This window comes from Dreissena polymorpha, chromosome 1 (genome assembly GCF_020536995.1).
Source record: "Dreissena polymorpha isolate Duluth1 chromosome 1, UMN_Dpol_1.0, whole genome shotgun sequence".
In the NCBI taxonomy this organism is placed as follows: domain Eukaryota; kingdom Metazoa; phylum Mollusca; class Bivalvia; order Myida; family Dreissenidae; genus Dreissena; species Dreissena polymorpha.
Window position 1 is genome coordinate 110,668,902 of NC_068355.1, and position 14,439 is coordinate 110,683,340.

A 14,439-nucleotide genomic window follows, 5' to 3' on the forward strand; every position below is an offset into this window, starting at 1 on the left:
ACTCATCAAATGAGCGATTTTGGCCACATATATTTGACCTCTGACCTTGAAGGATGACCTTGACCTTTAACCACTCAAAATGTGCAGCTCCATGAGATACACATGCATGCCAAATATCAAGTTGCTATCTTGAATATTGAACTATTGCAAAAGTGTACATTAAATGAGCGATTTTGACCCATATATTTGACCTATGACCTTGAAGGATGACCTTGACCTTTCACCACTCAAAATGGGCAGCTCCATGAGATACATATGCATGCCAAATATCAAGTTGCTATCTTCAATATTGCAAAAGTTATTGGAAATGTTTAAGTTGGCGCAAACCAACAGACCAACCAACTGACCAACAGACAGGGCAAAAAAAATATGTCCCCCACTACTATCGTGGGGGACATAAAAATCAATGTTTATTTCAATGGTAAATCGTATAGGCCAATACAAACCCATACAGTCCTTAACCCTTTCACACTCAAAGCAAAATTGAAATGGCTTATAAAACCAGCATAAAACCATAAGAAGCTGATGTTTGCTGCTCATCAGTACATTGTACCTTATGGTTGGAAATGAAGCCTTTAAAACTTGCATCAAGTAAGAAACATTTTAAATTCAATTTGATTTTCTACAAATTCGTAACAGTGTGTATCAGACTGGTAATTGGTTGAATATGAATTCCATACTTATGCATTGCTCCACTTCGGTATCTATGGTCACCAGCAGCATGGCAATGACCTTGAGGCAAGGCGGAGAGGGCATGGCGTCCCTCAAGGTCAGAATGGCCTTGATCACAATGTCAGGGTTGTTGGTGGTCAGCTTCTCCACAAGTTTCACTGCAAGATTCATGAGCGTGTTCGCGATAATAATGAGCATCTAAATGTTCTTTGAAAATCCCTCTAGTCATAAGAATTTGAAACTGGCAGCAGAATCATAATATGGGCAAACATTCCAATGAAAAGATGGGCCATCACACTTATTTTAAGATATTCTTTGTTTAAGTTTTGTTGTGATTTTGTTAGTTGCCAAGTGGCTAAACCAATGTGTTTTGTATGAAATATGTAAGTGCATATAATATAGAATAAAGATGATAAAGTGTTAAATGTTGCATGTTTTAAATATGTGCGCCTATTTTACTATAAATGACTTTTTTCACAAAGAGATTTCACCTACATTCTTTAGCTACATTTTCCACATGCTTGAGACCGCCCTCTTCAATGAAATGTAGCATGAATTGGTGGAGTGTAACCACAAACCAGGGACGCCCCTTTTCTGCCCCATACTCAGGGATATCCAACACCCTTGTCAGCACATGCTCACAAACTGCAATAAATAGAGTATAAATATGAATCAAAAGATAATATTCATGTTTGGAAGTTTATGGGGCTCATCATGAACAATGTTTAGTAAGTAGTCATTAACAATTATTTATAAATACGTAATAATAATACAGTTTCCTATTAAAACAAGCTTATGTTTGTTAAGCAAGATTAAGCTCACAAGGAACAACAATTTCCGTCTAAACTTGATTTTTGCCAAGCAGAGACTTTCAATAGTGTAGAATTCCATGAGAAGAGTTGTATCTGATTAACCTTTGCGGACTGTACAGGCTTATCTGGGACGACACTTCACGTACATGCATTAAGCCCTATCTACCAGAGCACTGCTCAATAACATACCTCTAACATGGTCCATTAAATATGTCTCTGAGATCACAGTAACACACCTCTAACATGGTCCATTAAATATGTCTCTGAGATCACAGTAACATACCTCGAACATGGTCCATTAAATATGTCTCTGAGATCACAGTAACATACCTCGAACATGGTCCATTAAATATGTCTCTGAGATCACAGTAACATACCTCTAACATGGTCCATTAAATATGTCTCTGAGATCACAGTGACATACCTCGAACATGGTCATTAAATATGTCTCTGAGATCACAGTAACATACCTCGAACATGGTCCATTAAATATGTCTCTGAGATCACAGTAACATACCTCGAACATGGTCCATTAAATATGTCTCTGAGATCACAGTAACATACCTCGAACATGGTCCATTAAATATGTCTCTGAGATCACAGTAACATACCTCGAACATGGTCCATTAAATATGTCTCTGAGATCACAGCTGCGTACTTCTGTACGGCTCAATAACATACCTCTAACATGGTCCATCAAATATTTCTCTGAGATCCACATACCTCTAACATGGTCCATTAAATATGTCTCTGAGATCACAGCTGCGTACTTCTGCTCCAGGACAGACAGCCAGACGGTCAGGATGCACATAAAGACTGTTCTCCTCCGTACTCTTTACCCAGAATTCCTTCAAGGCTTTGTCCTCGCACAGGCTTGATAACACTGAAATAACAATAGTGTGCACATGTTTTAGGCAGGAATTTATAAATGGCCGACTTCAAAGGCTAATCTGGTACTTAAGAGTGGGGCTTGAATACTTTTAGCCATGCTAGCTGTAATAAGACCTAGAATGTTATGACTTTTGGCTATAAACTCACTAACTCTTATTTTCTATATCAATTGTATAAACACGCCCTTTGAGGTACATGCACAAAAAGCATATTTTTCTGAAATACTCTATGCAAAAAATTGTCCAATATGATGGAAATAATCAATTAGCACATAATTGCAATAACTTTTGATAGCAATATCTCCCCAGCAAGTATTGTTACACTTGATACATAAATGCAATAATAATTTGACAGCTGGTAACTTTCCGTGATGTAAATTAACACTTGGCACAAATTTTTTCAAAGTTTTAATGATGTTTTGGTAGCGGGTAATAAACCTATATGTAGATTAACACTAATCATATATTTTTGCAAAGATGGTTTGGTATTGGTTAACTAACCTTGATGTAAGTTGACACTTGGCCCAGCCTTGGCAAGTTGCAGGAGGCCCTCTACCACGGCACACTGCTTCTGGAGCTTGTCCAGGGCATATATCTCACGACACTTCAACGGTCCAAAGGCACCCAGGTTCTAGGGGAATTCACAAATACAAATAAGCATGGCAATAAGAAAATGGGGCTTAATGCATGTGCGTAAAAAGTCGTTCATGATTATTCTGTGTGGCCCACAAAGGCTCATCAGGGATGACAATTCCTGCTTTTATGGTATTTTTTCCTTTAAGGGAAAAATACGCAGACTGCACAGGCTAATTTGGGACTTCACTTTACGCACATGCAATTAAGCCCTCTTTTATTCTAGGGAAGTTCAAATAAGAGTTTTTCACCTATGATCAGTATCAATACCCAAGACTTTATCCACATTTAGTTTCTCAACAATTGTGTTTCAAAAGCACAAACTAAATTTTAAATAAAATCCAATCCGCCTTTGAAGTTACTATAGCAACATACAACCAATCATGACAATAAGAACAAGCCCCGCATGTCTTTAACTGGTAAATTTTTTTATCTGCAAAAAAATGATAATCAAATTATCTTATACGTTCAGATTTATGTTGATTGGATTGGAAAAGTCTCTTGCTCTCTAGCAAAAATAATTGAATCAGGGCTGGCAAGTATTAACAACTTATTTCCATGCCAAAGTTTTAATAGAAACTTGGAAAAAAGTAACTATAGAAATAGTAAAAAAATATAGTTAACAGGGCAACCAGTAAATCGTAGGTTTGATTCTCAGATCACAATTATGTCTAACTAGTTCTTCATCCCAGGGAAGGAATTTATTTCTATAAGTTTAAGGTATTCAATGACGTCCAGCTAAAAAAGATTCTAACTCTTTCCCACTCAGTAGCAAAGCGATAATAGCTGTATGTAAACAGCATAAATCCAAAACAGCCTGCAATTAACTTGCAGGTTGTTTAGGTTTAATGCCGTTTGCAGCTCATCAGTATCTTTGGGTTTGAAATTAAGCCGCTTAAAACTTGAAAAAAAAGTCTTAATTTTAATTTAATTTACCAAGGGCCAACAAGTACCTCTAGCAGTCTCTCGCAGTAAGTCAGGTGATAGAGAAGACACTGATCCACCTCATCATTGCCAGTGGAGGGTGGGAGGGGACTGGAGCCCAGACTGGAGCCCAGCTGTGTGTCCTCACTGAGCCGCTGGGCGAGACTCTCAATTCCAGAGTCACCCGTCTTCGCAGTGGACTCCGGGCTGCATAACATATCGTCAAAACTAGTCTTGGCTGTAGTGCTGTTGGGGATTGGGAGAGAGAGAGAGTACTGAGAGGTTGGTTATTATTATTATGGTAGTACTGGTATGCGGTTCTATAATGGGTGACAAGGTGGTGGTTGATTATGTCATATCTGGTTGAAATAGACTCGCTCTGGGAATACTGAGAATAACCAATGTGCATTAAGTGTCATCTCAGATTAGCCTGTGCAGTCCGCACAGGCTAGTCCTGGGACGACTCTTTCTGCTTTAACTAGAGTTTTGCTAAAATAAGACTTCCTTAAAAAGAAAAATTACAATATAATAAGAGACATGCGCATCTGTGACAATACTTTCGGCACATTCATGAAACCCTGTTTTCACAGACCATGGCCCATATATATGCACATTAGCAATCATATTATGATTATTTATTATAATTATAATTTATAACAAGGAAATTTACATTAATTTGATTCAAGAACCACGTTCTTATAAAATACACTTCTTAAGATAAAGTATTGGGAAATGTGTTTTATAAATTATAGTGAATAACGAATAATGAACTATAAAGACAGATATTTGTTGTTTTAAAGCTATAACATAATGCAATATTAAATAGAATATGCCAAATAAGACATTTGTTTGGTATGAAACATAAAAGTGATGAAGTGTGAAACAGCAAGAAATACAAAAGTAAGAAAGTGTGAAGCTGCATGCAATAGAAAAATGATGTGAAGCAACAAGGAATACAAAAGTAATTTAGTGTGAAGCAGCGTCCAATACATCATGATGAAGTGTGCAGCAGCATGCGTTACAAAACTGAAAAGTGAAGCAGCATGCAATACAAAAGTGATGAAGTGTGAAGCTTAATGAAATATAAACATGATGAAGAATGATGAATTGTGAAGCAGCATGCAATACAAAGTGATGAAGTGTTACGCAGCATGCAATACAAAGTGATGACATGTTACGCAGCATGCAATACAAAGTGATGACATGTGAAGCAGCATGCAATACAAAGTGATGACATGTGAAGCAGCATGCAATACAAAGTGATGACATGTGAAGCAGCATGCAATACAAAGAGATGAAGTGTGAAGCAGCATGCAATACAAAGTGATGAAGTGTGAAGCAGCATGCAATACCAAAGTGAGGACATGTGAAACAGCATGCAATACAAAACTGATGAAGTGTGAAGCAGCATGAAATACAAAGTGATGAAGTGTGAAGCAGCATGCAATACAAAGTGATGAAGTGTGAAGCAGCATGCAATACAAAGTGATGAAGTGTGAAGCAGCATGCAATTCAAAAGTGATGAAGTGTGTGCTTACACTGATGGAGGTGAGTCTTCCTGACTCAGAAACTCAAAAGAAGCCAGCACCTTCTTAACAGCAGGACTACATAGAAGGGAAAGTGCAGAAATCAAATAAACAAAGTAAGTAAATGGTAAAATAATTTAATGATTATAACAGTTAAATGTGAAAGAAGTTGAACAAATGAGTCAAAAGTGATACAGCATAAAAGAATGGGTAAAGAGCAAAGATCTTTAAGAAAAAGGAATGCATTTAAAGCTTAAAATGTAAGCTTGAAAATAACTTTGTGCTTAGCAACTATTTCAGGCACTTGTTGTTTGCAGAAAGATTCACATAGAAGCCATCAACAGACTTTTGCATGTACAAATTCAAGAACAACAAAAAATTTGAACCCAAATAATAAGAAAGCGAAACATAGAGCATGGACAAAAACCTAAAATAATCAAAACCTACAGAAGCAATATAAGGTTTTCTAATTACTTGAGATCAATAGCAAAGGGAGCTTACTCAGTGGGGGAATGGAGTTCTTCCGGGCCGTCTTCTGTGTTCAAGAAATCAAATGCTTCTAGGGCACTCTCAATCGAAACACTGATACTTGACGAGCGTGAACTGTGTCGGAACTGTTTCTAAATAATGCAAAATTTATCAAAGGTAAGAAATTTTGTGAAATTTAAAATATTTTTTAATTTCAAATGATTTTTACGGTTATAATTAAATATCACTTAAAAAACCCTTAACAAGCAGGTTTAATCTCATGTCTGATCTGATCTCATTTTCAGCAACAGTAATTTTCCTCATAGTAATAAATTTAACTATGAAAATTACTTTTTAAATACAGGTAATGAAACAATATTGTGGGTAGTTACAAATTGTTTGATACTTTTAAGCAGCATTCTGATTAACTTCCCTTAACTCATACTCTGTTGAATTTACTAACTCTGTTAATTACAAACATGTTTTGCCTTTTTATGGTAGAGCAGTACAATCGCCGTTTTTCCCAAATCTTCATCTCACAAACAATTTGAAAATTATCTTAGTATGTGGGTCATAGAAACAGTTGTTTATGGGTCTTTTTTTTTTCAATTTGAGTTCAAAACTATACTTATTTAAGTATTGTAGAATCTAAAATATAGAATCTAAATATAGATTCTAAATATAGATTCCAAAAAAGGTTTGTATGAGTGCGTCAGCCATTGTACTGAATCTGAAACTTTTTTCAAGAACTAAAAAAATACATTCTTAGATCACTTACCCGTATCAGTTTTTGTGCAAGTTTAACTAGGTCTTCTAATCTCTGCAGAACTGGGTACTGGCCATGATAGTCCTCAAGGGTAGAACTAAGATTGTGTAAAACGTCTTCAATGTTCAACGCACTACTCTCCTCCACAATTGCACCAGGCGCACCATGAGCAGTCATGCTCGGGTAGTGTAACACAGATGGCAAAGATGTCACTAAAGCACTATTTTGATTGCGATTGGTCACACTGGAATTTGAAACTGTTTGCACTGGTGTGTCTTGTCCGCTTGCACCTGTTGTCATAAGGGCGGGACTAGAATAGAATCCAGCCTGCACGTGACCACTTGTCTGTGAAAGCAAAGGTCCTGATTGTTTGTAAGCGTCTGGCAAGTGGTCACTCAGGCGCGACTGAACATATGGGCTATCTGGCCCGTGGAAGGAAGACATGTTGTTTAATGACGAGGGTGCGTTGGTTCGCAGAATGAAGTTATCATCCTTTGTTTGAGTCATGCTCACCATCTGGGGTTCCCCATTGCCAATATCACCCTGTGGATGTAAGAAAAATGCTCCAAGGTCAAATATTCTTTTAAAATTCAGACATGTATACTGTTAAGAATACTACTGTGTATCCATGTTCAATACACACCTTGTTTGTTTTATTTATTTGTTCCAATAATTATTTGAAGAAAGACTCTCATAAGGTTTAATGAAAAATAAATACCTTAGGTTTATTTTGTATTAAACTTGAACAGGCAAACTTACCAACATATGGACCAACAAAAATAGTACATGTATCAGTTTATAGAGAACTTAAGATTTTTATTAAATTTTATTGATTCCATTTTTTTCTACTACAATTTGTTAAAGACATTAAATACTTCAATACAAAAATTAAACCCAGAATGCATGTATTGGTCATCTAAGTCAAACATAAATACTGGCCAGGAGTGTATTATTGACAAGATATGTGTTTGTCAGACACACTATGTCCCCTTTTGCGCCGCTTTGAAGCTATATATTTGACCTTTGACCTTGAAGGATGACCTTGACCTTTCACCACTCAAAATGTGCAGTTCCATGAGATACACATGCATGCCAAATATCAAGTTGCTATCTTCAATATTGCAAAAATTATTGCAAATGTTAAAGTTGGGGCAAACAAACAAACACATAAACCAACAGACAGGGCAAAAACAATATGTCCCCCACTATAGTGGTGGGGGACATAAAAATCTATTTAAAGAAACAGTTATTTGATTATTTAATACTTGGTACAAAGACAAACCCGATAACTCACATATTGTCCGTTGAGTGCAATCACTGACACAGGCCGGGTCCGTCTTGGCGTGCCCTGGGGCCCACGTGATATCATGGGATCCACAAAGGTCTGTGACTCATCCACTCCATCCAATGGACTGAAAAACGGAGAAAATCTGGTAAGAACATGTTTTCACAAACCTCATCAGGGAGATCCTAAGATGTGATTGCATGCAATTGTTAGGTTATTTTTTGTGTGAAATTTAGCTTGGTAAAAGAGGTATGACACAAGTCAGCAATACTGTACAGTCTATTGTAATAAAAATTATGAACTATGGAGTCCACTTAGGCAAATCTGAAATAACAAATTGAGCAGAAACTGGATTTTAACTAAGAAGAGACTCCAATAAACGAACAATTATAATAGCAGGAAGAGTCATCCCTGATAAGCCTGTGTGGATTTCCTCGTAAAAGGCATAGTGAAAATGACTTTTGCAACCAGTATAAAACCAGAACAGCCTGTGAGCAACTAGTAGTCTGTTCAGGTTGTATGCTGTTCGCTGCTCATCAGTAACTAAGTGTTGAAAAGTAAGCCTTTAAAACTTGAATCTCGTCAGAAAGTTTTTAATAAAATAACTGTCTAATGGTCTACAAATGCGTCAAAATCATTTTCTATGTGTAAAGGGTTAAGCCCCATTTTCCCAGAGTAAAACTAAATGTCCTTACTTCCAGGTGATGACGATGCTGAGTTTTAATGAGCCGTTCACGTTGATAGAGACCGTCATCAGCTGAGGGTTGGCAGAGAACAGGTCCTTCGTCTCACAACTCTTCTGGCCCAGCAACACAGACTTGAAGGCTCGAACCTCTAACCCCTGCAAAGTTCATGTTGCATGTGTATGAGTGTATCATAAAGTTGAGCCTTGCTCTGTGAAAAGGGGTTTAAATGCATAAACATAAATTGTCGCCCAAGATAAGCCTGCGCAGTCCCCACATGCTAATCAGGGATTACATTTTCTGCTTTTATGATATTTTTCGTTAACAGAAAGTCCTTCTAAGCAGAATTCTAGTTTATGTGGAAAGGGACAACACTTTACTAACATGAATTCACCCTTTCAGTGCTGGAACCGAATTTTGAAGGCCTTTGCAAACAGTTTGGATCCTGATGAGACGCCACAGAACGTGGCGTCTCATCAGGATCCAAACTGTTTGCTATTCTAAGAGTATTCTTAGAAAAAATTGAAGAAAATGCTAATTTTTGAAATTCAGCAGACGGCATGTTAGCAGACGACAAATTTCCCAGCATGCAAAGGGTTAACCCCCTTTCAAGAAAGCACCGCTCATTTGTAAAATCAGATATGTCAGTGTGCCTTATTATAAACAAATAATGTAAACTGATCAGAGACTAGACCTGCAGAAATGTGCAAACTACGGGATGCATAGATTGGAATTTATATTTATTTATCTAAAAACCTTTACCACTTAGATACTTATTTTCATGCATTTGTAGTCCCTTGGAAAGTTAAATTTAATTAAATACCATTCTTACTAAGTTTTTAAGCCTTCATTTCCAACTCTAGGATAGGGATGAGCAGCAAACAGCATAAAACCATAACAGACTGCGAGTTACTCACACGCTGTTCTGGTTTTAGGTTGTTTGCACAAAGCCATTTTCACTTTCCTCTAAGAAGGAAAGGGTTGAAGTATTAAAGATAACATATGTGAGATTCCAAATTTCAAAGTTTACAAAGAGTACAAAGGGAAACTTCTATGCTTTCAAAGCATTTTAAGAAAACATATTTAAGATTTATTTTTTCAAACCAGTTTACAAAAGCGTGATCTCAAAAACAATTCATTATTTTCAAAAAATACTGATTATTTTTTTGAGATCACTCTTTTTCTGTTACTTCCATTCTATACACATGTAAACATGCATCTACATTTAAGTCTCTCACTCACCTTAATACTGATTACATCTCCAATGATTGCCTTAAAATTGAACTCTGGGATGTCCCATTTCTGGTTTCCTGACTTCTCGATGCGACCTTTGGTCTTCCATTTCTGGGCTCCATGTCGTACAGTCACCTCAAAAACATCTCCTGGGCACAAGCGTGCAAACCCTGCCATTCCTGACAATGACCGCAATGTTGAACATTCAATATTCAGAATATTACTACAGAAAACATAGATAATGGAAAATGTAACAGTCACTTTTTTTTACAATAAGCTTTATGTTGAACTAGAGTTAAAGCTTGTTGAGTGAAAGAATATCAGTTTTAATTTTTCAAAAAATGCTTAAAAGTAAGATATTCAATTCTGCGTGAGTGGTTGATGAGTCATTCCATATCAAAATATTACGGCAATAGAGGCTTTTTCTGTGAGTGTTCAAATCTGCGGAAAAGTCTGGCAATTGATGGAAGCTCAATTTAAAGGACTTCAACAGAATTTCTCACTGAGAGGAATGCCATACTCAGGATGAAACTTCAATAATACTGAAAACTCAAGACTTCAAGTCAATTTTAAGACTGAGGAACACCATACAAATGACAAAAACTCCATCATACTGACAACAAACCTTTCAGTTTACAGTTGAAGGTGCCCATCATGGCCTCGAGTTGAGCCTCAATGTTGCACATGTTCTGTGTGCACTCCTTGTAGCCATACTTGACACTGGAGAGCGTGTTCCGCTGGTTGCCTGGCGACGTGACGTAGGCTCGGTGCATCGTGCGCACGCCCTCCCGCAGCTGCTGTTGCAGCAGATAGAACTCGTGAAGCTCATCCAGCTGAAACATTTGATGATAAAATAAAAAAAATTGAGTGTCGCTCTGGACTGCAATTCCCAATCAGATATGACACTTTCCTTTTAGACTTGATTTTTGTTAACCCTTTGCATGCTGGGAAATTTGTCGTCTGCTAAAATGTCATCTGCTGAATTTTTAAAATTTGCATTTTCTTCGATTTTTTTCAAAGAATACTATCAGAATAGCAAACAGTTAGGATATTGATGAGACGCCACGTTTTGTGGCGTCTCATCTGGATCCAAACTGTTTGCAAAGGCCTTCAAAATTCGGTTCCAGCACTGAAAGAGTTAAGAAGAGAATTCCTTTAATAGAAAAATTCCATAAAAGTGGAAAATGTTGTCCCTGATTAGCCTTTTCAGACTGCAGAGGATATGGGGTGGTGTTACAAACTAATGTTTGAACAAATCTGCTCCTAGATCATAATAGGTAGTCGTAACGAACACAAGGTGGACAGTTATGAGCAGAAAAAAGGTGTCTTATTTAGTAATATCATGCATCAATTGTGCACGGCTTTCCCATTATTATATCCTTAAAGCTATAAACTAATTTATGGGCGTTTGCAAACATTTATGACCTCCAAAATGTGTATTATCTCTCTATCCCCAGCTTCTGCTAGCTTTCAAAAGTTGGAAGTCCTGATTTAATAGCCTTAAATTTTGAACGTACCAGTCATAATTTCTTATTTCAGCATTTAAGTCCTACTGTATGTGTTGATTGCTGGATTCATACATGATCCAAATCAATTTCCCGATAATCTTGTTTAATTACTATTTCTCTTTTCAAAACTATAATATGGCAAATAGTGTTGATTAATTTGTTTACAAATAGCATAAACACAGACGTCCGCTAGAATATACAAAGTCAATTGTGGGAGAGAGGAATTGCCATTGAACATGTGTGAATCAAGTGATGTGTATAATTGTATAACAAAAACAGTATTTTCCCTAAGCATAATTAAACGTGTTATCCAAAAAGAATTGCCAGGTTATTCATGAAAAGTTAAATAAAAATGTTAAGCCTAAAATAAACATTTTGCATGAGAACCCTTTTTACCGATTAAAGCCTGCAAAAAGAAACTTCATGTACAAAATCCACCATTCTATCTCGAGGCAAGCATGGGCTTTCATATTTGATTGCTGAATAAAAACAAAAATAGTGCAGAGCATGATAAGATCTTTTCCTTTGGTTAAAAAATGTGAACTCTTACAATGCAGTCGTTTAGATACTTAATTATCATGGGGTCCACCCATATTGAGCTGCCTGAACGCTGATTGGCTGAGAACCAAAAGTTCATGCCATACAGTAGGGGGAGTTAACGGATTGAATGACAAGATATAGTGTTGACATTTATACCTGCTGTGTATTAGAAAACAGCATGCATGCAGATTTTGTGACTTCATGGGACTTCAACCAATTGTAAAACGGATGTATGACTGCCGTATTTTTGACGTTATTTACGCCCAGACTTCCACTAACGGAAGCACTGATATCTCTATGATGATCATAAAGGAAGCACTGATATCTCTATGATGATTGTAAAGGAAGCACTGATATCTCTATGATGATTGTAAAGGAAGTACTGATATCTCTATGATGATTGTAAAGGAAGCACTGATATCTCTATGATGATTGTAAAAGGAAGCACTGATATATCTATAATGATTGTAAAGGAAGTTCTTATATCTCTATGATGATTGTAAAGGAAGCACTGATATCTCTATGATGATTGTAAAAGGAAGCACTGATATATCTATGATGATTGTAAAGGAAGTACTGATATCTCTATGATGATTGTAAAGGAAGTACTGATATCTCTATGATGATTGTAAAAGGAAGCACTGATATATCTATGATGATTGTAAAGGAAGTACTGATATCTCTATGATGATTGTAAAGGAAGTACTGATATCTCTATGATGATTGTAAAAGGAAGCACTGATATCTCTATGATGATTGTAAAAGGAAGCACTGATATCTCTATGATGATCATAAAGGAAGCACTGATATCTCTATGATGATTGTAAAGGAAGCACTGATATCTCTATGATGATTGTAAAGGAAGTACTGATATCTCTATGATGATTGTAAAGAAAGCACTGATATATCTATGATGATTGTAAAAAGCACTGATATCTCCAGGATGATTGTAAAAGGAAGCACTGATATCTCTATGATGTTTGTAACTCTTGCAACCATATTAATTTACAAGGGCAAAAGGCCTATCAGATATGTTGAAGAAGAAATATCAGTATGATTAATCTAGTGAATTATTCTTTCTTGTCCAATGAATTCTACAGACTTTTGAATATCTATATATGACTGTAGCACGATGTGTAGCAGAAAGTATAAAGGAGTTACAAAATGTCCATGAAAAACTAATATATGGAAAAGGATGCAATATATGCCATTTCTATGTTTCTTACCTTTGCCAAATGGAACTCCAATCGCTTGAGATATCTCTCAGCTGCTTTGATTTGCTAGAAAAAAAAGAAAAGACATTTTCCATTTGCTGAAAGATTTATTTCATTATTTCCTTCATTTTACCTGCACACATGCCACAGGAGTTTTCTAGTACTGTTCTAGGTTTTAATTTATAGGAAAAACAGTGCATATGTGTTGGAAGAATGCCTGGAATTTGTTATAAGCAGACCCATAAAAAGGAGTTCCCAACAAATAATAATGGTTTCACAGTATATTTTACACCAGTTGTTATGAACTATTTTTCTCACAAGTTAACTGTATATTTTTATAAACTAAAAAGTCATCCATGTACCATGAACTTTTGTTGAACCTTTTTAGGTAAATTACTGTCAACCACATGACTTGTTTGTGAAGATTAAAATAACATCATTAACCTGGAGTGTAATTTATGGGCCAGGCAGATGAGTTTAAAATGGATGAGGAATTTAACAAAGTGGCATAGGCAATCATAAGCAACTGCAATCAACTTCTCTTACATTAACAACAACAATATTAACCACAAGATGTTATGTTAGATCAAGACATTAAAAGTTGACATAATTATTACTAGCAGATACGGTAATAATAATTATATCAACCAATAAACCTGTTATTTCCTGAGTGATTTATAGCAAATGATATTAAACATCATAAAAATATTCTTGTTAAAACCATAATTTATTCTGTAAATGTTCAATTTTATAGAAGTTTGCACTATTGCCCTATGGGTAAAGAAATCATTTTTAACATCAAGATGAACCAGACGAACACTGGAACGTAGATAATTAAGTATCATCAGCCTAAATATAAACCATGCAAAATTAATACATGCATTTACAATTCACTGAAATATTCTGAAGACTTATAAAAACTTGGATAAAAGTTAGAATTAACAAGAGATTGCCAAGCAATATTGTCCCCTACTGGTGAAACTCCACCATTGTCAGTATTATTATAATTTTTTTTTATTTTTTATTTGTTGCCATTGCAACCAGAATTCTTGACATAGGAACACAAGAGCGCCGCATGACGGAGCAATATACGCCCGATTCGTGTGCCATTGGAGATGATACACTGATGATTGATGTATTTGTTTTGGAAATAAGCAAAAAAAATATTGCATGTGTTAATCGGTTGCATGTCTCCAATCAGACCTGACTGATATATAATCTATATACTACCTCTGACCAAGTTTGGTGAATTCAACTTGAACTAGAGCTTTGTCACTGAATGTGA

The 14,439-nt window shown here is 36.0% G+C and overlaps 1 protein-coding gene across 1 annotated transcript in view; it reads right to left on the minus strand.

Annotated features, from left to right (window-relative positions):
- The window catches only part of LOC127844326 (rho family-interacting cell polarization regulator 2-like), a 67,524-nt gene that overhangs the window by 12,933 nt on the left and 40,152 nt on the right, over positions 1-14,439 (minus strand). Inside the window, 14 exon segments of the mRNA XM_052374436.1 lie at positions 681-830; positions 1,168-1,317; positions 2,208-2,274; positions 2,276-2,367; positions 2,876-3,005; positions 3,961-4,177; positions 5,470-5,535; positions 5,959-6,077; positions 6,704-7,234; positions 7,986-8,103; positions 8,672-8,817; positions 9,902-10,071; positions 10,518-10,725; positions 13,167-13,220. Of these exon segments, the coding sequence (XP_052230396.1) occupies positions 681-830; positions 1,168-1,317; positions 2,208-2,274; positions 2,276-2,367; positions 2,876-3,005; positions 3,961-4,177; positions 5,470-5,535; positions 5,959-6,077; positions 6,704-7,234; positions 7,986-8,103; positions 8,672-8,817; positions 9,902-10,071; positions 10,518-10,725; positions 13,167-13,220 (2,218 nt within the window).